The following is a 25,280-nucleotide window of genomic DNA, read 5'->3' as shown; positions in this document are numbered from 1 at the left end:
GGTACCCATGATAAATATCCAACATTTGATAGGAAACAGAATTTCATATAAAGCTGGTTTATTTGGGATTCTGTGTCTTGTTTTATAGTCCATATTACATTAAAAAAAGTGAAGTTCCAGTGCTTTCATCCACATAATTGAGCTCTTACAAATGTGGTTAATTTATACAAATAGTAAACCATTTCAAAATATATTTAATTTTTAATTTATGTCATTGAAATCTGATTTAAATATCATATATTTGAATCAAATTAGGAAACCATAATCTAGAATATTATTACTTTTTTTCGAAGGAGCTCAGTGTTTGCATTAAAAAATTATCCTATGCCTAAAGTATAATAATAATAATAATAATAATAATAATAAATTATCCTACGATTTATCTTTGCTTGCTGTTGAAGGTATTTGCATCACAGATATTTTTTAAGATTATTGGGGAAGATTTAGAAGATATATAACTTACCTATTACAGTTTTAGGCATTTGTTTCAAAAATATATAAAGAACTGCTGTATCTAATGATCTCATAATGGGATTACCATTAACAAAAAGAATTTGAAACCTGTAAAAAGACTGATAGGACTATAATAGAATTTGTAAATGTTGATTTAAAAATCATTTCTAATGTGTCCTTTTCAGAAGAAATATTAAAAGCTTTAAATTAAAAGATGAAAAGATTAAGACTGATGATTGTTTTGTTTTATTGTTTTGAGAAAAGGTGTTTGGATGGACTGGTGAACTAGGACCTGGAATTTACTGGTTAATTCCTTCCACAACTGGCTGTAGGCTGAGGAAAAAAATAAAACCAGTAACAGATGAAGCCCAACTTGTATATAGAGATGAAACAGGGGAATTATTCCTTACAAAGGAATTTAAGTAAGTTTTGTTTATTAATGTTAGAATTATAACATCTAGACTGGATAGATATTAATAGCCTGTGTTACTCCCTTTGGCCAGCTCCCACCCCCATCCTCAGATTCTAATTCACCAATTCAACTCTTGTAAACAACCTGTATGAACTTGGAGGATGTTCTGCTAAGTTAAATAAGCCAGGCACAGAAAGATAAATACTGCATGATCTCACTTATATGTGGGAACTTTATTTTTTTTTAATAGAGACAGAGTTTTGCTCTGTTACCCAGGCTGGAGTACACTGTCACAATCATTGCTCACTGAAGCCTCAGAATCCTGGGCTCAGGTGATCCTCCCAGCTCAGCCTCCTGAGTAGCAGTAGCTGGGATTACAGGGGCTTGCCAGCATGCCTGGCTAATTTTTTTTAAAGAGGTGGGAGTCTCGCTATGTTGCCCAGGGTAGTCTCAAACTCCTAGCCTCAAGCGAGCATCCTGCCTCAACCTTTCAAAGTGCTGGGATTATAGGTGTGAGCCACCACACCGAGCCTTATATGTGGGATCTTAAAAAGTCAAACCCATAGAAACAGAGAGTAGAAGAGTGGTTATAGCAGCTGGGATTAGTGGGGGGATTGGGGATATGTTGGTGAAAGGATACAAAATTTCAGTTTGATAAGAGGAATAAGTTCAGGAGATCTGTTGACAATATGGTGATTATAGTTATATATTGTATCCTTGAAAATTGCTAAGAGAATAGGTATTAAATATTCCCGCTAGAAAAAAAGATGATAAATATGTGAAATAATGGCTATGTTAATTAGCTTGATTTAGTCATTTCACAATGTATACATATATCAAAAAATCACATTGTATACCATAAATATATATATATCAAAACAAAACAACTTATTCTCTAGGCATCTGAAAATGTTCCTCCATTTGTAGATCTGGGATTGTCATTTACTTCTGGGTTCTACACGTTTGGCAAGTCAACTTCAGTCAAACATCTACAGTTTCTCCCTATCGGTAGAGAGGAAGAAGAAAGTAGATTGGAGAAAGGAAAAAAGAAGGGAACTACTACTATTCATTGAGTTCTTACTGTGTGTTGAGATACTGTGGTTGCTCTAGAAGCTTTTTTATCTCATGTAATACCGGACTGAGCCAAAACTGTATTTGGATACATTAACTTTATAGTTTACAGAAATTGTGTAACGCTATATTACTTCCTTTTGAATGTTATCCTCATAGAACCCATCTTCAGCCAGGCACGGTGGCTCACGCCTGTAATCCCAGCACTTTGGGAGGCTGAGGCGGGCGGATCACGAGGTCAGGAGATCAAGACCATCATGGCTAAAATTTTTAGTAGAGAAACCCCATCTCTACTAAAAATACAAAAAAAAATTAGCCAGGTGTGGTGGCGGGCGCCTGTAGTCCCAGCTACTCGGGAGGCTGAGGCAGGAGAATGGCGTGAACCCAGGAGGCGGAGCTTGCAGTGAGCCAAGATCATGCCACTGCACTCCAGCCTGGGCAACAGAGCGAGACTCCGTCTCAAAAAAAAAAACAAAAAAAACTGTTCTTCAGTGTAGTTGCCTTAGTGACAAGAAATAACTAGCTATTTTTATAATTTTAGGTCTACTTTATCAGATATATTTGAAGTAATTGATTTAGATGGAAATGGTCTTCTTAGCCTTGAAGAATATAATTTTTTTGAATTGAGAACAAGTGGTGAGAAATGTGATGAAGATGCTTGGGCTGTCTGCAGAGGTAAGCACTTTTCTTTTTCTTTTTTTTTTTCTTTTATTATTATTATTATTATTATTATTATTATTATACTTTAGGTTTTATGGTACATGTGCGCAATGTGCAGGTAAGTTACATATGTATACATGTGCCATGCTGGTGCGCTGCACCCACCAACTCGTCATCTAGCATTAGGTATATCTCCCAGTGCTATCCCTCCCCCCTCCCCCCACCCCACAACAGTCCCCGAAGTGTGATGTTCCCCTTCCTGTGTCCATGTGTTCTCATTGTTCAATTCCCACCTATGAGTGAGAATATGCGGTGTTTGGTTTTTTGTTCTTGCGATAGTTTACTGAGAATGATGATTTCCAATTTCATCCATGTCCCTACAAAGGACGTGAACTCATCATTTTTTATGGCTGCATAGTATTCCATGGTGTATATGTGCCACATTTTCTTAATCCAGTCTATCATTGTTGGACATTTGGGTTGGTTCCAAGTCTTTGCTATTGTGAATAATACCGCAATAAACATACGTGTGCATGTGTCTTTATAGCAGCATGATTTATAGTCCTTTGGGTATATACCCAGTAATCGGATGGCTGGGTCGAATGGAATTTCTAGTTCTAGATCCCTGAGGAATCGCCACACTGACTTCCACAAGGGTTGAACTAGTTTACAGTCCCACCAACAGTGTAAAAGTGTTCCTATTTCTCCACATCCTCTCCAGCACCTGTTGTTTCCTGACTTTTTAATGATTGCCATTCTAACTGGTGTGAGATGGTATCTCATTGTGGTTTTGATTTGCATTTCTCTGATGGCCAGTGATGGAGAGCATTTTTTCATATGTTTTTTGGCTGCATAAATGTCTTCTTTTGAGAAGTGTCTGTTCATGTCCTTCGCCCACTTTTTGATGGGGTTGTTTGTTTTTTTCTTGTAAATTTGTTGGAGTTCATTGTAGATTCTGGATATTAGCCCTTTGTCAGATGAGTAGGTTGCGAAAATTTTCTCCCATTTTGTAGGTTGCCTGTTCACTCTGATGGTAGTTTCTTTTGCTGTGCAGAAGCTCTTGAGTTTAATTAGATCCCATTTGTCAATTTTGGCTTTTGTTGCCATTGCTTTTGGTGTTTTAGACATGAAGTCCTTGCCCATGCCTATGTCCTGAATGGTAATGCCTAGGTTTTCTTCTAGAGTTTTTATGGTTTTACGTCTAACATTTAAGTCTTTAATCCATCTTGAATTGATTTTTGTATAAGGTGTAAGGAAGGGATCCAGTTTCAGCTTTCTACATAGGGCTAGCCAGTTTTCCCAGCACCATTTATTAAATAGGGAATCCTTTCCCCATTTCTTGTTTTTGTCCGGTTTGTCAAAGATCAGATACTTGTAGATATGTGGCATTATTTCTGACGGCTCTGTTCTGTTCCATTGATCTATATCTCTGTTTTGGTACCAGTACCATGCTGTTTTGGTTACTGTAGCCTTGTAGTATAGTTTGAAGTCAGGTAGTGTGATGCCTCCAGCTTTGTTCTTTTGGCTTAGGATTGACTTGGCGATGCGGGCTCTTTTTTGGTTCCATATGAACTTTAAAGTAGTTTTTTCCAATTCTGTGAAGAAAGTCATTGGTAGCTTGATGGGGATGGCATTGAATCTGTAAATTACCTTGGGAAGGATGGCCATTTTCATGATATTGATTCTTCCTACCCATGAGCATGGAATGTTCTTCCATTTGTTTGTATCCTCTTTTATTTCCTTGAGCAGTGGTTTGTAGTTCTCCTTGAAGAGGTCCTTCACATCCCTTGTAAGTTGGATTCCTAGGTATTTTATTCTCTTTGAAGCAATTGTGAATGGGAGTTCACTCATGATTTGGCTCTCTGTTTGTCTGTTATTGATGTATAAGAATGCTTGTGATTTTTGCACATTGATTTTGTATCCTGAGACTTTGCTGAAGTTGCTTATCAGCTTAAGGAGATTTTGGGCTGAGACAATGGGGTTTTCTAGATATACTATCATGTCATCTGCAAACAGGGACAATTTGACTTCCTCTTTTCCTAATTGAATACCCTTTATTTCCTTCTCCTGCCTAATTGCCCTGGCCAGAACTTCCAACACTATGTTGAATAGAAGTGGTGAGAGAGGGCATCCCTGTCTTGTGCCAGTTTTCAAAGGGAATGCTTCCAGTTTTTGCCCATTCAGTATGATATTGGCTGTGGGTTTGTCATAAATAGCTCTTATTATTTTGAGATACGTCCCATCAATTCCTAATTTATTGAGAGTTTTTAGCATGAAGGGTTGTTGAATTTTGTCAAAGGCCTTTTCTGCATCTATTGAGATAATCATGTGGTTTTTGTCTTTGGTTCTGTTTATATGCTGGATTACATTTATTGATTTGCGTATATTGAACCAGCCTTGCATCCCAGGGATGAAGCCCACTTGATCATGGTGGATAAGCTTTTTGATGTGCTGCTGGATTCTGTTTGCCAGTATTTTATTGAGGATTTTTGCATCAATGTTCATCAAGGATATTGGTCTAAAATTCTCTTTTTTTGTTGTGTCTCTGCCAGGCTTTGGTATCAGGATGATGCTGGCCTCATAAAATGAGTCAGGGAGGATTCCCTCTTTTTCTATTGATTGGAATAGTTTCAGAAGAAATGGTACCAGCTCCTCCTTGTACCTCTGGTAGAATTCGGCTGTGAACCCATCTGGTCCTGGACTTTTTTTGGTTGGTAAGCTATTGATTATTGCCACAATTTCAGCTCCTGTTATTGGTCTATTCAGAGATTCAACTTCTTCCTGGTTTAGTCTTGGGAGGGTGTATGTGTTGAGGAATTTATCCATTTCTTCTAGATTTTCTAGTTTATTTGCATAGAGGTGTTTGTAATATTCTCTGATGGTAGTTTGTATTTCTGTGGGATCAGTGGTGATATCCCCTTTATCATTTTTTATTGCATCTATTTGATTCTTCTCTCTTTTTTTCTTTATTAATCTTGCTAGCGGTCTATCAATTTTGTTGATCCTTTCAAAAAACCAGCTCCTGGATTCATTTATTTTTTGAAGGGTTTTTTGTGTCTCTATTTCCTTCAGTTCTGCTCTGATTTTAGTTATTTCTTGCCTTCTGCTAGTTTTCGAATGTGTTTGCTCTTGCTTTTCTAGTTCTTTTAATTGTGATGTTAGGGTGTCAATTTTGGATCTTTCCTGCTTTCTCTTGTGGGCATTTAGTGCTATAAATTTCCCTCTACACACTGCTTTGAATGCATCCCAGAGATTCTGGTATGTTGTGTCTTGGTTCTCGTTGGTTTCAAAGAACATCTTTATTTCTGCCTTCATTTCGTTATGTACCCAGTAGTCATTCAGGAGCAGGTTGTTCAGTTTCCACGTAGTTGAGCGGTTTTGAGTGAGATTCTTAACCCTGAGTTCTAGCTTGATTGCACTGTGATCTGAGAGACAGTTTGTTACAATTTCTGTTCTTTTACATTTACTGAGGAGAGCTTTACTTCCAAGTATATGGTCAATTTTGGAATAGGTGTGGTGTGGTGCTGAAAAAAATGTATATTCTGTTGATTTGGGGTGGAGAGTTCTGTAGATGTCTATTAGGTCCGCTTGGTGCAGAGCTGAGTTCAATTCCTGGGTATCCTTGTTGACTTTCTGTCTCGTTGATCTGTCTTATGTTGACAGTGGGGTGTTAAAGTCTCCCATTATTAATGTGTGGGAGTCTAAGTCTCTTTGTAGGTCACTCAGGACTTGCTTTATGAATCTGGGTGCTCCTGTATTGGGTGCATATATATTTAGGATAGTTAGCTCTTCTTGTTGAATTAATCCCTTTACCATTATGTAATGGCCTTCTTTGTCTCTTTTGATCTTTGTTGGTTTAAAGTCTGTTTTATCAGAGACTAGGATTGCAACCCCTGCCTTTTTTTGTTTTCCATTTGCTTGGTAGATCTTCCTCCATCCTTTTATTTTGAGCCTATGTGTGTCTCTGCACGTGAGATGGGTTTCCTGAATACAGCACACTGATGGGTCTTGTGTCTTTATCCAGTTTGCCAGTCTGTGTCTTTTAATTGGAGCATTTAGTCCATTTACATTTAAAGTTAATATTGTTATGTGTGAATTTGATCCTGTCATTATGATGTTAGCTGGATATTTTGCTCGTTAGTTGATGCAGTCTCTTCCTAGTCTCGATGGTCTTTACATTTCGGTATGATTTTGCAGTGGCTGGTACCGGTTGTGCCTTTCCATGTTTAGCGCTTCCTTCAGGAGCTCTTTTAGGGCAGGCCTGGTGGTGACAAAATCTCTCAGCATTTGCTTGTCTGTAAAGTATTTTATTTCTCCTTCACTTATGAAGCTTAGTTTGGCAGGATATGAAATTCTGGGTTGAAAATTCTTTTCTTTAAGAATGTTGAATATTGGCCCCCACTCTCTTCTGGCTTGTAGGGTTTCTGCCAAGAGATCCGCTGTTAGTCTGATGGGCTTCCCTTTGATGGTAACCCGGCGTTTCTCTCTGGCTGCCCTTAACATTTTTTCCTTCATTTCAACTTTGGTGAATCTGACAATTATGTGTCTTGGAGTTGCTCTTCTCGAGGAATATCTTTGTGGCGTTCTCTGTATTTCCTGAATCTGAATGTTGGCCTGCCTTGCTAGATTGGGGAAGTTCTCCTGGATAATATCCTGCAGAGTGTTTTCCAACTTGTTTCCATTCTCCCCGTCACTTTCAGGTACACCAATCAGACGTAGATTTGGTCTTTTCACATAGTCCCACATTTCTTGGAGGCTTTGCTCGTTTCTTTTTATTCTTTTTTCTCTAAACTTCCCTTCTCGCTTCATTTCATTCATTTCATCTTCCAGGGCTGATACCCTTTCTTCCATTTGATCGCATCGGCTCCTGAGGCTTCTGCATTCTTCACGTAGTTCTCGAGCCTTGGTTTTCAGCTCCATCAGCTCCTTTAAGCACTTCTCTGTATTGGTTATTCTAGTTATACATTCTTCTAAATTTTTTTCAAAGTTTTCAACTTCTTTGCCTTTGGTTTGAATATCCTCCCATAGCTCAGAGTAATTTGATCGTCTGAAGCCTTCTTCTCTCAGCTCGTCAAAGTCATTCTCCATCCAGCTTTGTTCCGTTGCTGGTGAGGAACTGCGTTCCTTTGGAGGAGGAGAGGTACTCTGGTTTTTAGAGTTTCCAGTTTTTCTGCTCTGTTTTTTCCCCATCTTTGTGGTTTTATCTACTTTTGGTCTTTGATGATGGTGATGTACAGATGGGTTTTTGGTGTGGATGTCCTTTCTGTTAGTTTTCCTTCTAACAGACAGAACCCTCAGCTGCAGGTCTGTTGGAGTACCTGGCCGGCCGTGTGAGGTGTCAGTCTGCCCCTGCTGGGGGGTGCCTCCCAGTTAGGCTGCTCGGGGGTCAGGGGTCAGGGACCCACTTGAGGAGGCAGTCAGCCCGTTCTCAGATCTCCAGCTGCGTGCTGGGAGAACCACTGCTCTCCTCACAGCTGTCAGACAGGGACATTTAAGTCTGCAGAGGTTACTGCTGTCTTTTTGTTTGTCTGTGCCCTGCCCCCAGAGGTGGAGCCTACAGAGGCAGGCAGGCCTCCTTGAGCTGTGGTGGGCTCCACCCAGTTCAAGCTTCCAGGCTGCTTTGTTTACCTAAGCGAGCCTGGGCAATGGCGGGCGCCCCTCCCCCAGCCTCGCTGCCGACTTGCTGTTTGATCTCAGACTGCTGTGCTAGCAATCAGCGAGACTCCGTGGGCGTAGGACCCTCTGAGCCAGGTGCGGGCTATACTCTCCTGGGGCACCGTTTCCTAAGCCGGTCGGAAAAGCAGAGTATTCGGGTGGGAGTGGCCCGATTTTCCAGGTGCTGTCTGTCACCCCTGGAAGGGGAACTCCCTGACCCCTTGTGCTTCCCGAGTGAGGCAATGCCTCGCCCCTGCTTCGGCTGGCGCACGGTGCGCTCACCCGCTGACCTGCGCCCACTGTCTGGCACTCCCTAGTGAGATGAACACGGTACCTCAGATGGAAATGCAGAAATCACCCGTCTCTGCGTGGCTCGCGCTGGGAGCTGTAGACCGGAGCTGTTCCTATTCGGCCATCTTGGCTCCTCCCGCACTTTTCTTTTTCTTAACAGATGTGTAAAAATATATATATAGCACCTTTTCATCTCTAAGAAATAAGAAGTCAAACTTCTCCATGAAATATTATTATAGCATTTAGGACAGTTTGAAAGTAGTATTGTTTGTAGATCATAAAAACTTACACATTTATTTTTCTTAAACCGATAGTTGGTATAATACTCAAGTTAAAAGAAAGTGTGAATTACTTAATCATAATTTTAGTTTTGAGTCTCTACTCTTTGGGGTTTAGAAGACAAAAAACTTGTCCTTGCACTTGATACCACTGGGCCTGAAGTGGTCAAGAGGCACAAACTGTGACCAGGAGAGGGCAGCAAAAAGCCAAAAAGCTAGAGTTTTACTCACAAATTAAGGTTTCCAGGAAGTTGTTTATATTATACATGTTAAACATTCTTCAGTGCTTTTCGTATTTGAGTTGAATTTAAAAAGTCCATCTACGGAAATATTGAAGCCAAAAATGCCAAGATGGACAAAGAAAATCACTGAGAATGAGGCAAAGTCAGTTATCACTTAGCAGGAGTCTGGGAAGACGTACTTGCATATTTAAGCCAAAGACCGCAAGGTCAGAGGGAAAGCCAAAAAGCCATAGCCAACTATAGATCACAGAACAAGAGGTATGAGAAGACCAAAATGCAGTCAAGAGAGATTAACTCACGTATACTTTCACTGGGGTAGCTATGTGTGGGTCTTAAAATGGTCTAAGCTTGGCAAAGTGAGCCAGGTTGGGAGTCTGTTTACCTAGACAGCAAGTAGGGTAGAAGTATATTATTTATATAAAGGAATTTTTCAGTATTTCTATTTTAGCTGAAAGTTAATATAATCAACAACAATACATGTATATTGATTTATAATATTAAACTTTGATTAATAAAATTCCCAATATACATAATAGAGTATTACCTATAGGAAGATGTAATTATCTTGTAACTTTAATGATATAATCTTTTAATTGGCACTAGAGAACATTCCATAAGAGTGAATTTGTGACTTTCTGTTGGTAAAGTTTGTGATAAGTAAAATTCTAATTTAAAATTTTAATTAAATTGGCAGAGTTGACGGTTAACATTTTTTGATAGCTTACCGTCTACCATGTACCAGCTGCTGATCTATGCACTTCTACACACCAACTCTATGAAGTAGTACTTTATTATTCTCACTTTATAAATCAGGAAATAGAATTAGAGGTTAAGTAACTTGACCAAGGCTACACAGCAAGAAAGTTTCACAGATAGTCAGGCTCCAGAACTTTGAACTCAATGCTGTCAAAAAGTCTCCAAGAGTTATTGACTTGAAAAATGATTTGAAGGAATGTCTACTTTACCAACATTAATAATACTGCAAAGAAATGAGAGCTTTTAAGGTTTTAATGTTTCCCTTGAATAATAAGAAAATGTACTGTTTATCTGTAAGATTATTTTAATAAACTTTTTTTATACTTAAAGATGCTTTATTTTTATTTTGTTTATTAATAAGCTTTATTTTGTTTATTTATTTATTTATTTATTTTTTGAGATGGAGTCTCGCACTGTTGCCCAGGCTGGAGTGCAGTGGCGCGATCTCAGCTCACTGCAAGCACTGCCTCCTAATAAACTTTATTTTTAGAGCAATTTTAGGTTTACAGAAAAACATAGGCTGGGTGCTGTGGCTCATGCCTATAATCCTAGCACTCTGGAAGGCTAAGGCGGTAGGATTACTTGAGGCCAGGATTTCAAGACCAGCCTGGACAACAGAGCAAATTGTGTCTTAAAAAAAAAAAAAAAAATTGGCCTGTAATCCCAGCACTTTGGGAGGCTGAGGTGGGTGGATCACTTGAGGTCAGTAATTCAAGACCAGCTTGGCCAACATGGTGAAACCCCACTTGTACTAAAAATACAAAAATTATCCAAGCATGGTGGCAGGTACCTATAATCCCAGCTACTTGGGAGGCTGAGGCAGAAGAATCACTTGAGCTCGGGAGGTGGAGGTTGCAGTGAGCCAAAATCATGCCACTGCACTCCAGCCTGGGTGACAGAGTGAGACTCCATCTCAAAAAAAAAAAAATAGAAATCTTCCATATTCCTCCTCACCCACAAGTTTTCCCTATTATTAACATCTTGCATTTGTATGGTACCTTTGTTACAATTGATGAGTGAATATTGATACATAATCATTAACTAAAGTTCATAGTTTACATTAGGTTCACTCTTTTTGTTTGTTTAAGATAGAGTCGCTGTTAGCCTAGGATGGAGTGCAGTGGTGCGATCTCAACTCACTGCAACCCCTGCCTCCAGGCTCAAGCAATCCTCTCACCTTAGCTTCCTGAGTAGCTAGGACTACAGGTGTGCGCCACCCCACCTGGCTAATTTTTGTATTTTTTTTGTTGAGATGAGTTTCACCATGTTGCCCAGGCTGGTCTCAAACCCCTGGAGGGTTCACTCTTGTCTTGTACAGTTCTATGGGTTTTGACAAATATATAACGTCATGTATTCACCATTACAATATCATTCACAAAGGACTGTCCTTTCTCCATTGAATTGCCTTTGCTCCTTTGTCAAATATCAGTTGAATATATTTATGTCGATCTATTTCTGGGCTCTCTATTCTGTTCCATTGATCTATTCATCATTATTTCACCATTACCACACTGTCTTGATTACTGTAGCTTTATAGTAAGTCTTGGAGTCAAGTGTTAATAATTTTTTTTTGAGACAGAATCTTGCTCTGTTGCCTAGGCTGGAGGGCAGTGGCGCGATCTTGGCTCACTGCAAGCTTCGCCTTCCGGGTTCACGCCATTCTGCCTCAGCCTCCCGAGTAGCTGGGACTACAGGTGCCTGCCACCACGCCTGGCTAATTTTTTGTATTTTTAGTAGAGACGGGGTTTCACCATGTTAGCCAGGATGATCTCAATCTCCTGACCTCGTGATCTGCCCGCCTCAGCCTCCCAAAGTGCTGGAATTACAGGCGTGAGCCACTGTGCCCGGCCCAAGTGTTAATAAATTTTTTAAAAATTAATGAGGATTGAGAATTTTAAGTTTTAAAAAGTAGATTCGTTTTTAATAGTCTCTATAGTACAGTACAGTATCTAGATAGGTTTTTTAATGTATTTGTATTATATATCAAATAATTTTTTCATCTTTTCTACATAGTAGCTCTAACCTCGATTTTTGTGGCTACCGTTTCTCTTCATGATTGAATTTAATCTGCATTTATTTTTTCCCCTTGAAAAAGTTATGAATAATTTTAAACTCTAAACTTTTTTTTTTTTGAGACAGAGTCTCGCTTTGTCACCCAGGCTGTAGTACAGTGGCACGATCTCAGCTCACTGCAAGCTCCGCCTCGTGGGTTCAAGCGATTCTCTGCCTCAGCCTCCCAAGTGGCTGGGACTACAGGTGCATGCCAGCACGCCGGGCTAATTTTATTTTTTGCATTTTTAGTGGAGACGGGGTTTCGCCATGTTGGCCAGGCTGGTCTCGAACTCCTGAGCTCAGGCTATCCACCTGCCTTGGCCTCCCAAAGTGCTGGGATTACAGGCATGAGCCACCATGCCCGACTTCTAAATGTTTTAAGCTATTAATCAGTCAACCAGTTTTAGACAGTTATGTCTCTGCTGCTTTTCTCACAATAATGCACACAAAAGAGATGCTATCTCAAATAAGAGTACCCATTTCCCTTGGATATATTATAGATGGAAGTTAGGAAATAAAATCTTCCCTGTTGTGGGATAGCTAACAAAATATCCATAATAAATTAACTACTTATTATCCATGTTACAGACAAATTCAGGAATTATGCATGTCTAGATACTTCTAGGTAAATTTAGTTTTGCTCATAAATAGTGTTAAAATGGGCATAGACTTACCTGGGAAAATGTAGTTGATTCATGGATTCCAAAGTGCTTCCCATTATCTGTCAGTCTTTCAAGACTCGGGGACAATTTAACTAAAATTAGAGGAATCAGGCATATAGTAATCTCCTTAAATATGACACTATTCCCATTTTTCTTTCTGAAACTCCAGTAGTTTGGGGAGTATTATATCAAATTCATCCAGTTTCTGCTGGCTTTAAGTGGCAAATACATATGAAGCATTTTAATTCTTTGAAATATAATAATGTATGCTCTAAATAAGCAGGCAGATTGGAATTTACCCAGAAATATTACAGTTTCCTCTAATTTTAGAATATATTTGCACTATTTATAACTTTAGGATTTTTTGAAAAATGAAATTGTGTACTATGACATATCTATGCTGAGTTACAGGAAATTAGAAGAATAGCTCTCAATAATGTTTTGAGCCATTTTTATTCCACTTTTATCCTGCTCACAGATTCATAGGCCTCTTTTAAAATAAATATCTATGAATAATAATATATCATAGACATTTTATTAAAGTTATGAATTTTTAAATTATGTAAGAAAAAACTTTTGGTTGTTTAAACAGAGAATTTTGATACAAAGAGGAATGAACTAACAAGACAAGGATTTATGGATTTGAATCTAATGGAAGCTAATGATCGAGAAGGAGATCCTTGTGACCTTTGGGTAACTCTACACTCTATGGGCTACAATAAAGCTCTGGAGTTGACAGAGGTAAAGTATTCTTAAACTTTTGCCAGTGGGTTTAGTGTACATAATATTTTACTTTATGAACATTTTCCTGACATATAACTTTCGAATTGGGCACGCAAATCTTTGAACTTTAGTATATGAATGAATCCTAGGTGCAACATCATGTTTCTGTTAGTTTATACAAGTTCTTGTTCTCACCTGAAATTTAGTTACTGCCAACATTAAAATAATTCAAAGACAAAAGAGTTTAAGCATATAATATGCAAGAAAAAAATTTGGTATTAAAAAAATTAAAATTGGAAAAGGCAGTTTGAGTTACTAAAGTCTCATTTCTATAGGGAAACACTTTGTCTTAACAGTTTAAAGGCTCTCTTAGAATAAGGAGAATGTATCTGCATTAGAACTTGGATTTCTGATCTTTTTATAAAGGGTACTTTTGGGGTTAATACTTGTAAAACACTTGGAACAGTGGCTGGCTCATACAAAGCATTGTGTATGTATCAGCTATCATCATCATTATTATCATTAACATGATAGGTATAGAAGTTGAACAGGGCTCGTAATAAACCATACGGGTAATAAAAATTTAAAAATTAGGCCTTCTTAATTTATATATATATATATAATTTTTTTTTTTTTAATTTGAGACAAGGTCTTACTCTGTCACCCTGGCTGGAGTGCAGTGGCACAATCATAGCTCACTGCAGCTTCAACCTCCTGGGCTCAAGTAAGCCTCCTGCCTCAGCCTCCTGAGTTGCTAGGACTGCAGGTGCATGCCCCCACGCCCAGCTAATTTTTTAACTTTTTTTATTTTGTAGAGATGGGGGGTCTCACTGTTTTACCCAGGCTAATTTCTATATTTTTATGTCAGATTTAAAATATAGAATTTAAGAGTTTCAGTTTTAGGCCACAAGTTACATAACAGTACATTTGTTTATACTCTTAAAATTAAAAATAGTATTTGTCCTTTTTCCATACTTGAATCAACTTAGGAGGGCACTACTAACTTTGAAAAATTTTGTTTTAGATACATTTAGACTTTGGTTTAATTCTTAGTTTTTACATCATTCAAAACCTTCATTAACCTGTTTTCTGAGAGGTTCTCTATTCTTTACCCATTTTTAGAAATAGGAGGTGAATAGTTATGGTAACTATTTATATCCTACTTGAGCCTAACAGTCAGTGACTCCCACATTTTAACCATGTGTAAAATCAGCATCTAATCTATGAACAATATTGATTGTGCTACCCATGTTGTTGCTTATTAGGGAAATTAGTTAAGAGCAATTTAAGACTTTTTACCGCAGTTACTGATGTCATTTACCTTTGAAACTATAAGCAAGAAGGATTTCTGAGCTAACATTTAATTTAATTTAAATTTCATTTATTTATTGGGTAGGTTATTTGTATCATTTAAATTCAAAAGGTAAAAAAAATACAGTATACATTGGAAAGTATCAATAGATGATGAGACTGCCACTCAGTAACTGAAATAAAAAAGACAAAGCTGAATTGATTGCTTACTATAAAGGAGAGCTATGCTGGTCAGGCACAGTCTCTCCACTAAGAGCAGAGTGCTCATTTATATAGGGTTTTGGGGAGGTATGGAATTCAAGGATTGCTTGGCTTTTAGAGGCATAAATGAGTTAATACTATCTGGGGAAGCATGGTTACTTGGATGAGACTGTTGATTGGTTGGCACTAAGCAGTGTATTTACTGATGTGAATCCATCTCTGATTGCCTGACTTTCAAAACTGAGGAGCTGACACTGGTTGCCTAACGTAAGTGTGTTAATTGAAGTGGAGCTGTTCCTGATCAGTTGAACAGATTTAAAACCTTTTTTTTTACTAAATTTCTTAATTGTTTGTTATTAAATTCTTATTACTTATTTCTTTATTTTTCCTTATTAAATTCTCTAATTTGGGCTGTAGAATTACAGATTACACATTCCCTGTATCAGCCTATGAAGATCCTCTGTTAAAGAGCAATATAACTTCTTTATAAGGGCATTGCCCCTATATCACTGTAACTGAATAGTTGCTCTTTTACTGAATTTGAGAAGCAAAACTTACATGTTTAGTTTTGCCCCCCCTTTTTTTTTCTGTTTTCCTTTTTAAAATAAAATTTCATGATATTAATTTCTTTCTAGATTCAGAACTGGGAAAATTTACTTTCTTTTTTAGAGTTTAAGCACTACATAACTTTTTATTTCTCTTTTGTATGGGTTAACAGGTAGTTGAGAGCTAAATATTGTGCTAAATTTAAGTAGCATCCCATAATCTAGGTTTTATTATTACAGTCTTCCCCATCTTCCTTATCACATATATTGTTAATAGTTTTACAATGAATAATTTACAGTGAATAGTTTTCTTGCTTGTTGTTTGCTTCCTATATTAAGTTAGTAGGATAAAGAAAATAAGTAAATAAAAGATCAAGCCCATGAAAAGAAAAAATAAAACTATAGGGCAACTCTTTTAGAAGTGATAAGATTTTAATTAAAAAATTGTAGAAGGTGCAAAAATCACTATTATTCCTATACAACAACAATAGTCAAGTCAAGAGCCAATTCACGAAAGAACTCCCATTCATAATTGCCACAAAAAGAATAAAACACCTAGGAGTACAGTGAACAAGGGAGGCCAGCAATCTCTACAAGGAGAACTACAAACTGCTGCTCAAAGAAATCAGAGATGACACAAACAAATGGAAAAACATTCAATGCTCATGGATAGGAAGAATCAATATCATTAAAATGGTCATACTGCCCAAAGCAATTTATAGATTCAATGATATTCCCACTAAACTACCATTGGCATTCTTTACAGAACTAGAAAAAAATATTTTAAAATTCATATGGAACCAAAAAAAGAGCCCGAATAGCCAAGGCAATCCTAAGCAAAAAGAACAAAGCTGGAGGCATCATGCTACCTAATTTCAAACTATACTGCAGTGCTACAGTAACCAAAACAGCATGGTACTGGTACAAGAAGAAACATATAGACCAATGGAACAGAATAGAGCACTCAGAAATAAGACTGCACACCTACACCTGTTTGATTGTTGACAAATCTGACAAAAACAAATAATGGGAAAAGGATTCTCTATTCAATAAATGGTTGCTGGGATAACTGGCTAGCCATATGCAGAAGATTGAAACTGGACCCCTTCCTTACACCATATAAAAAAATTAACTAGGGCTGGGTGTGGTGGCTCACACCTGTAATCCCAGCACTTTGGGAGGCTGAGGCGGGTGGATCACAAGGTCAGGAGATCGAGACATCCTGGCTAACATCCTGGCTTCATCCTGGTGAAACCCCATCTGTACTAAAAATACAAAAAATTAGCTGGGCGTGGTGGCAGGCGCCTGTAGTCCCAGCTACTCGGGAGGCTGAGGCAGGAGAATGGTGTGAACCCGGGAGGCGGAGCTTGCAGTGAGCTGAGATGGCACCACTGCACTCCAGCCTGGGCGAGAGTGCGAGACTCCGTCTCAAACAAATAAAAAAATAAAAAAAATTAAGATAGATTAAAGAGTGATATGTAAAACCCAAAAGTGTAAAAACTCTGGGAGACAACCTAGGCAATACCATTCAAGATATAGGCATGGGGAAAGATTTCATGGTGAAGATGCCACAAGCAATTGCAACAAAAGCAAAAATTGACAAATGGGATCTAATTAAATTAAAGAGCTTCTGTGTAGCAAAAGAAACTATCAACAGAGTAAACAGACAACCTACAGAATGGGAGAAAATTGTTGTAAACTATGCATCTGACAAAGGTCTAATATCCAATATCTATAAGTAACTTAAATTTACAAGAAAAAAATTCCATTAAAAAATGGGCAAATGAACAGACACTTTCCAAAAGAAGATATACCTGCAGCCAACAATCATATGAAAAAAAGTTCGACATCACTGATCATTAGAGAAATGCAAATCAAAACCACATTTCACACCTGTCCGAATGGCTATTATTAAAAAGTAAAAAAATAAAAGATGCTGGTGAGATTGTGGAGAAAAAGGAATGTTATACACTGTTGGTGGGAGTGTACATGAGTTCAACCATTGTGGAAGACAGTGTGGTGATTCCTCAAAGACCTAAAGACAAATACCATTCAACCCAGCAATCGTATTACTGGATATACACCTAAAGGAATGTAAATTGTTTTATAAAGACACATACACATGTATGTTCATTGCAGCACTATTCACAATAGCAAAGACATGGAATTAACCTAAATGCCCATCAGTGGAAAACAGGATAAAGAAAATGTGGTAAATATACACCATGGGATACTATGCAGCCATAAAAAATGAGGTCATGTCCTTTGCAGGGACATGGATGGAGCTGGAAGCCATTATCCTTAGCAAACTAATGCAGGAACTGAAAACCAAATGCCACATGTTCTCATTTATAAGTGGGAGCTAAATGATGAGAACACATGGACACATAGAGGGAAACAACACACACTAGAGCCTATCAGAGGGTGAAGAGTACGAGGAAGGAGAGGATCAGGAAAAATAACGAATGGGTACTGGGCTTAATACCTGGGTGATGAAATAATCTGTACAACAAACCCCTATGACACACGGTTACCTACGTAACAAATCTGCACATGTACCCCTGAACTTAAAAGTGTAAAAAAAAAAAGAAAAAAAATTAGAGAATATGTTTTAACATGGACCTTTTAAGATGTTTTACTTTCAGTGAATATTCAAATATTGATCCTCTTTGGTTAAATAAAACTGATAGCCATGACTTAAAAAATGGCAGAATATTACCAGAATTTACCAGTACTGAACAAATAAATTAAACCTTTAAAAATGCCATACTCATAATTATTATAAATAATCTTTAAAAATTTTTACAAAGGTGATGTGTATGAAAAATAAACCCAGGTCTTCTACTTTTTAGTCCAATGATTTTTAATTCTACTATTTCTCTTAAAAAGGCAAATTTATTATTGCCAAAGGTTGAAGTGATTAAAATATTTTTATTATAAAAATATTTTATAATTATTTTACTTTATTTTATATTATTAAATTATTTTTAAAAACAAAAATTTCTGTTTATGTTCTACTAAAATTAACTTCAGACTTCTTTCTTTTATTTCCTTAAAAGATGACCACCAATTTGTGAATTTATTCAGTTATTCAACAAATACTTATTGAATACCTACTATGTGATAACTGCAGGAAAGAGGCACTGAGGATACAAAGAAGAATAGAATAGTCAAAGTTCCTGCCCTTATGAAATTTATATTCCATGAAGGAGAATGATTAATTAATTTAAAAAATTCTATCAGCCAGGTGCAGTGGCTCATGCCTGTAATCCCAGCACTTTAGGAGGCCAAGGCAGGTAGATCACCTGAGGTCAGGAGTTCGAGACCAGCACAGTCAACATGGTGAAACCTTGTCTCTACTAAAAATACAAAACTTAGCTGGGTGTGGTGGCGGGCACCTGTAATCGCAGCTACTCGGAGGCTGAGGCAGGAAAATCACTTGAACCTGGGAAGCAGAAGTTGCAGTGAGCTGAGATCACCCAACTGCACTCCAGCCTGGGCGACAAGAGCAAAACTCCATCTCCAAAAAAAAAATTATTTCAAAGGTGTTTTGAAACAACTCAAAGGCTGAAGTAGAGAACAGAGAACAGTGGGGGAGTGAGGGAGATTGCGGGGCCAGAGCAGATCCCTCTGCAGAGGTGGCACTTAAGCTTTAGCCCGAAGCAGGAAGACAAGGTACCTATGTGAAAATACATAAGGATAATCTTCCCAGTGGAGAGAACACTATGTATGAAGGGCTTCATTTGCTCTAAGATCTGAAAGATCAGGATAGCTGTTGCATAGAGACACAGGAGACCAGGTTGGATGGAGAGGCAGAGGCTCTTTACCACATTGGCTTTTTACCACATTGTAGGCTATGGTAAAAAGACTAAGGTAGATATTAGAAAAATTTCATTCCGAATGCAGAAAATATTTTTAAGTCTTATATTTTAAAGGTGTTTTTAGACTAAACATTTAGTCAGTGCTCTGGGTCCATGCAGTAAGCTTCAATTGTAAATGTAATAATTTCTTTAGAAACCTTTGATGAATTCTTTCTGTAACCCTCACCTTAGAAAAGAAAATTAAATAACATGGTATTTGTTAGCATTGAACCAAATGAAGAGATGGTATTATGGCTTAAAGAAGGTAGTATATTACTGATTTGCTAGAGGTTATTATTTTCTTTTATTTTCTATGAACAGTATGATTAGCTAGAGGTTATTATTTTCTTTTATTTTCTATGACCATTATCAGTTAATATGCTACCAAAAAGTCAGGATTTCATGCTTGCTTATTACTCAATTCATAGTACTAAAATTTTCCTCTAAAAGTATATTAGAAGGACAAGCTAGAAGGTATAGCATATCTTCTTATATGGTAACATATTAATAATTTATTTAAAATTCTATCAAAAGGCTAAAACAAGATTTTTTTTTCCAATCAGGCATGTCCATTTGTCATTGATATCTATGCAGAAAAATGCAAGCCAAAAATTAAAGCTGTCCATATGGAGGCATGTAGTGGACAACTTGAGAAGGCCATTTGTAAATCTGTTCTTAGCAACGGTGATGCCAAAGTAATGGATGGCTATGAAAATATAATTGTGCATACTTACAGTTGTGACACCTGGATAACGTCAGTTATTGAAAACAAGGTATCAATTATGAGGTGGTTTTCCTCATTTTGCTACAAAGCTTACTAATATATTTCATCTTATTCCTTACTCTATTCGTATGTGGTAATTAAGTATCCCATCACATTAATAATGTTTATAATGCATAATTATTTTCTCTCCTCAAGTTTCTAACTCAGACTGGGAGTGGTAATTTTTATATGATTTTTAAAGGTTTCCAATTTTTTCTCTTAAAATATTAGGAAAATTAAACATTTGGATATCAATGAAAATAGAGCACAATCTGGGTACAAAATATTTTATTTAGTTTGTTTCTAAAAGTCTTTATGTATACACAGCTATTTTAATAATAGATATCATGTTTTAAAGAAATATTATAAGGAAAGAAAAAAATTTCAACCCAGCGCTTTACACTAACATTGCAGAGATCCTATAAATTATCATTATTTAATATAACTAAATATATTCTACTGTCCCAAGGCCTGCTTTCATCAAGCTGATTATTTCTACCTTTGGCTCTCTTCCCTGCTATTAATACTATTGATATTACAGGTCAAGAGAATACGAGCATAAATTCTTAGTCAGAAATATCCAGTTCTCTAGAAATTATAAATTTTCATAAAACTTTATATAAGATGGCTAGGTGCTCAGTACTGTTGACTTATTTCTTTTAGGTCCTAGGTGAGACATATTTTTATGCCTGCCATAAATTTCTTAAAATACTTAAGATTTGGCAGCGTTTTTAGTCAACCTGAAAATATATTATGTACTATTTTAGTTACAATAGGAGCCACCAGAAAGTGTAAAACTTGATCTCTGCGTTCAAGGAGTTTATGGGCTATAATTGGAAAGACAAAATTAATACTCTTGAAAGACATCAGAGAAGAATTAAACGTTACATAATGTAGTACGTTTGTGTGTGCGATAGGGGTTTATTCTGTTTCTCTTGTAGTTGTTGTTAATTTGGACCATAGAAGTTGGGGAAGGATTTGTTATGAGGGGAAGGGAACTGTGATATGGGATTTGAGCACTGAAGGATGACTAAGATTTAGATATGCAGACAGACAGCCTTTAGAAGCGGGGGAAACAGTGTAAGGAGAAACAAGGCGAAGGGTATATATGAAGTATAAAGGAAAGAGTGAGAATATCTGCTTTGCAGAAATAGACAGCTTTATTTGGAGGAGGATTAGGAGGTAAATAACATACAGAATGGATCCAAATTATATATGTTATCTTGAAAACGAGATAGAGGAGTTTAGACTTGATTAACTAAGCTTGGGTCCCCACCTAGTAGATTGCAGTTTTCAAATGAACCAATCATGCCTCAGAGGGTGATTCCTAAGATCCATCATGGTTCCCTTTCTGCCCTTTATGTTTTATTAGGGTTAAAAAGGTGAAGGGAGTCACTACCTTACCCCAACCCCTCTGTTCTGCTATCACCTATTAGTTCTCAATTCTGTGCCTCCTTTTTCCTCAAGGAAAATTCAACTCTCTTCACCAAAATGTGATAATAATGTGAACATTTTAGACCTTATTGTTTGCCAGGCATTTACATATATTAGAGCATTTACTTCTCACAGCAACCGTATGACATAAGTGCTATTCTCATTTTACAAACAGGAAACTGAAACACAGAGCAGTTAAATAACTTGCAAATGATTAGACAGCTAAGTAGTAGAAGAGTTGAGAAATAAATTCAGGTAGTCTAACATTATACTACCCCCTTTGTAGTCATTAGGGTATGATCGCAGATTCTTAGTAGGGGAATATTTTTATTCCTGCATTTTTCCCATTTATCAGTGTCATTCTGCTTTCCCTTGCTCCCTATCCATCCTAGAGGCCATTGTCTATTATCTCAGTTGTCACTTCTTCCATAAAGTCTTTCTTGAAACCCCAGTCCGAGCTAATGTTCATCTTCTGTGTTTCTACAGATCCTTCTAAATACCTCTGTTACAAGACTCAGCAAAGTGTTTTGTAATTGTCATTTTATTTGTCTGTCTCCCCTAGAGTGTGAGCTAGGAGTCAGTAATTCTATCTTTTATCTCAATGCACCTAGACCCTAAAACAATGCCTGATACAAAGTTGATAATAAATATATTTGTTTATATATTGTCAATGAAGGAGTAAAAAGATGTTTTAGACATATTAGTTGGAAGGTAGTATTAAAATGAATGGAAGTTGAAAAAACTAGAGATAACAACAAAAAAAATAGAGACTATTGGTATCATAAGTCAAGGATGAAATAATGTGACCCTAGTGTCCATAATACCCTGGGAATGAAGATTAAAAGGTAAGTAAATTTAAGTCACATTTAAAAGAAAAAGTTTATATAAATGGTGACAGATTGGAAAGAAAATGAATGAGAAAAAGTAAAAAAGTTGAAAGAAGTAGCCAATTTGTATGAATTTGTAGTGCACTATATGATGTTAAAACAGAATTTCAGGGTTCATTCTGAGGCTTATATTTGTCTGTAATTATTAAAGAAAGGACTAGCAGCTTATGAAATCTTTTTTTTATAGTCAGATGAGAAAGTGATTATTCACATCAACAATGAGCTAAGTAAAAACTGCGTAAACAACAGAGGACTCAACATATTTGCAGTAGAAGTGGGACCCAAATCTACAATGGTAATGTATTATTTTCTAATTAAAGCCTTTTGTTTTATGTCTTTGAAAAAAATTTGCTATTAATGCTATGAGTAAACGTAGATATAAAATGGAGTGGAAAATTATTTTAAGTGTGATATTTGTATCAGTATCATTCTATACTCAGAGACAGGAGACTTTGGTTCTAATCCAGTTCTGTCACTGTTTGGTTGAGTGACTATGGGAAGTTCATTTACTTCTATGTTCCAGTCTCTTTAAATGTAAAATTAAGATAATATCACTAGGCCGGGCACAGTGGCTCACGCCTGTAATCCCAGCACTTTGGAAGGCCGAGGAGGGTGGATCACCTGAGGTCAGGAGTTCAAGACCAGCCTAGCCACCATGGTGAAGCCCCATCTCTACAAAAATACAAAAATTAGCTGGGCGTGGTGGCAGACACCTGTAATCCCAGCTACTCGGGAGGCTGAGGCAGGAGAATTGCTTGAACCTGGGAGGCGGAGGTTGCAGTGAGCTGAGATCACGCCATTGCACTCCAGCCTAAGTGACAAGAGTGAGACTCCGTCTCAAAAAAAAAAGATAATATCAGTAGTTTTACGTACTTCACAAAGTTAAAGATAAAAATAAAATGATGCACATGAAAGTACTTTTTACATCATATAGAAATGTAAAGTATTAATAGTAACAATAATTTTGATAACCCAAAATGCTTTTATCTGCATTATTAAGATTTTCTAAAGTATCCTGAGAGGGACAATGCCTCTGAGTTTTAGATAAGCAAGAAAGTCAAGAGCTAGAAAAAGCTATAGTTCTGGTGTTAGCAGAACTCTGGGTTTCTGATTTAGCCAGGGCTTCAAAGGCAGGGACAGATCAATAGAGCTACCTACTGGGCAAGTGAAGGGAGAAAGGAAAAAGCTTCCTATTCTTACCCTTTCTTTCTCCATACTGTCCATAAAATCCTAAAACATTCCAGAACAGGATAAAGAGATTCTTTTCTGTTTCTCCAATTAAGATTTTAGAAAATGCTCTAGGTTTAGCAAGGAAAGGATATTTTCTCCTCTTTCCACCACTCTTCTTTACCCACATTCACACACACCAACTGACAGCTACTATGTTAGGGTAGAATTTAGACTGGATTATCCTGTTAGACCTCAGATCATAGATTGCTAGTCTCTGCTAAGGACAAATATTGTAGAATTTTATCTGTACAGGGATATTCTTATACAAGGCCTAGAAATGTTGTCCTGTTTAAAAATTAGCCAAAAGTAACAATATATAAAAAGAGAGTAAAAGCTTTCTATTTTTATGTGCAGGTTTGTCAACATGTAATGCCTCTGAATGAACGAGAAGAATGGATATATTATTGTATATATTCTCTTATTTCTTAAATAATTATACTTAGAACTTACCAAACTAAGAATTATTTCAGATTTAGTCTGTTATTTATTAAACAACTAAATGCTACTTAATTTAACTGACGTACCTAAATAATAATCTATTCAATTTATATGCATTTTCATTTTATGTCCATGTTATGTACTTTATTATTAAAATATAAATAATGCTTTCATTGTGTGGTGTTCTTATTTAGTAGGAAATCTTTTTTTTTTTTTTTTTTTTTTTCAGCAATAAGGCTGTTTATTTCACTTGGGTGCAGGTGGGCTGAGTCCGAAAAGAGAGTCAGCAAAGGGAGATAGGGGTGGGGCCATTTTATAGGATTTGGGTAGGTAAAGGAAAATTACAGTCAAAGGGGGTTGTTCTCTGGCGGGCAGGGGTGGGAGTCACAAGGTGCTCAGTGGGGAAGCTTTTGAGCCAGGAGAAGGAATTTCACAAGGTAATGTCATCAGTTAAGGCAGGAACAGGCCATTTTCAGTTCTTTTGTGGTGGAATGTCATCAGTTAAGGCAGGAACCGGCCATCTCGATGTGTACGATGTGTACGTGCAGGTCACAGGGGATATGATGGCTTAGCTTGGGCTCAGAGGCCTGACATTCCTGTCTTCTTATAGTAATAAGAAAAATAAAACAAAATAGTGTTGAAGTGTTGGGGCGGTGAAAATTTTTGGGGGTGGTATGGAGAGATAATGCCAGGTGATGTTTCTCAGGGCTGCGTCGAGTGGGATTAGCGGTGGCGTGGAAACCTAGAGTGGGAGAGGTTAAGCTGAAGGAAGATTTTGTGGTAAGGGGTGATATTGTGGGGTTGTTAGAAGAAACATTTGTCGTATAGAATTATTGGTGATGGCCTGGATACAGTTTTGTATGAATTGAAAAACTAAACGGAATAAGAGAAGGAGAAAAACAGGTATTAAAGGACTAAGAATTGGGAGGACCCAGGACATCCAATTAGAGAGTGCCCAAGGAGGTTCAACATAGCCCTGCCAGCAAAGATTATTTATTTACTTTAAGACGGAGTTAAGAGTGGCCGTTTGGGGATAGCACCAGGAGATATCAGCTGTGATGGCTTGGAGAAACAGTGTAAACTGGCAGTGTAAACAAGAGTAGGGCATTTATGAGTAGTTGAGAATGGTGAATAGGAGTATGACTAGACAGAAGATAGTAGGGATGACAAGTTTTTTGGGGCACAGTCCAAGTTGGTCTGGTGTCTGGAATGAGACTGGGGCCTAATAAAAAGGAGTGTCCCAGGAGCTCAAATGGGCTGTACCCTGAAGCATTCCGAGGACAGGCCTGAATTCTGAGAAGGGAAAGTGGTAAAAGTATTGTCCAGTCCTTTTTAAGTTGGTGGCTGAGCTTGGTG

At 37.3% G+C, this 25,280-nt stretch overlaps 1 protein-coding gene across 3 annotated transcripts in view; it reads left to right on the top strand.

Annotated features, from left to right (window-relative positions):
• Window positions 1-24,097, top strand: part of EFCAB7 (EF-hand calcium binding domain 7) — a 55,602-nt gene extending 31,505 nt beyond the window's left edge. For all 3 annotated transcript variants that reach the window (XM_024249463.3, XM_054554488.2, XM_054554481.2), the window contains exons 9-14: window positions 718-875; window positions 2,478-2,611; window positions 13,125-13,273; window positions 19,736-19,945; window positions 22,444-22,551; window positions 23,841-24,097. In XM_024249463.3, coding sequence (XP_024105231.2) covers window positions 718-875; window positions 2,478-2,611; window positions 13,125-13,273; window positions 19,736-19,945; window positions 22,444-22,551; window positions 23,841-23,915 — 834 coding nt within the window. In that variant the 3' untranslated portion in view covers window positions 23,916-24,097. The remainder of the gene's footprint in view (window positions 1-717; window positions 876-2,477; window positions 2,612-13,124; window positions 13,274-19,735; window positions 19,946-22,443; window positions 22,552-23,840) is intronic.
• Window positions 24,098-25,280: the final 1,183 nt, after the last annotated feature.

This window comes from Pongo abelii, chromosome 1 (assembly GCF_028885655.2).
Source record: "Pongo abelii isolate AG06213 chromosome 1, NHGRI_mPonAbe1-v2.0_pri, whole genome shotgun sequence".
NCBI classification, from domain to species: Eukaryota; Metazoa; Chordata; class Mammalia; order Primates; family Hominidae; genus Pongo; species Pongo abelii.
The sequence above is the reverse complement of the archived record's forward strand: the minus strand, read 5'-3'. Positions and strand labels throughout refer to the sequence as shown.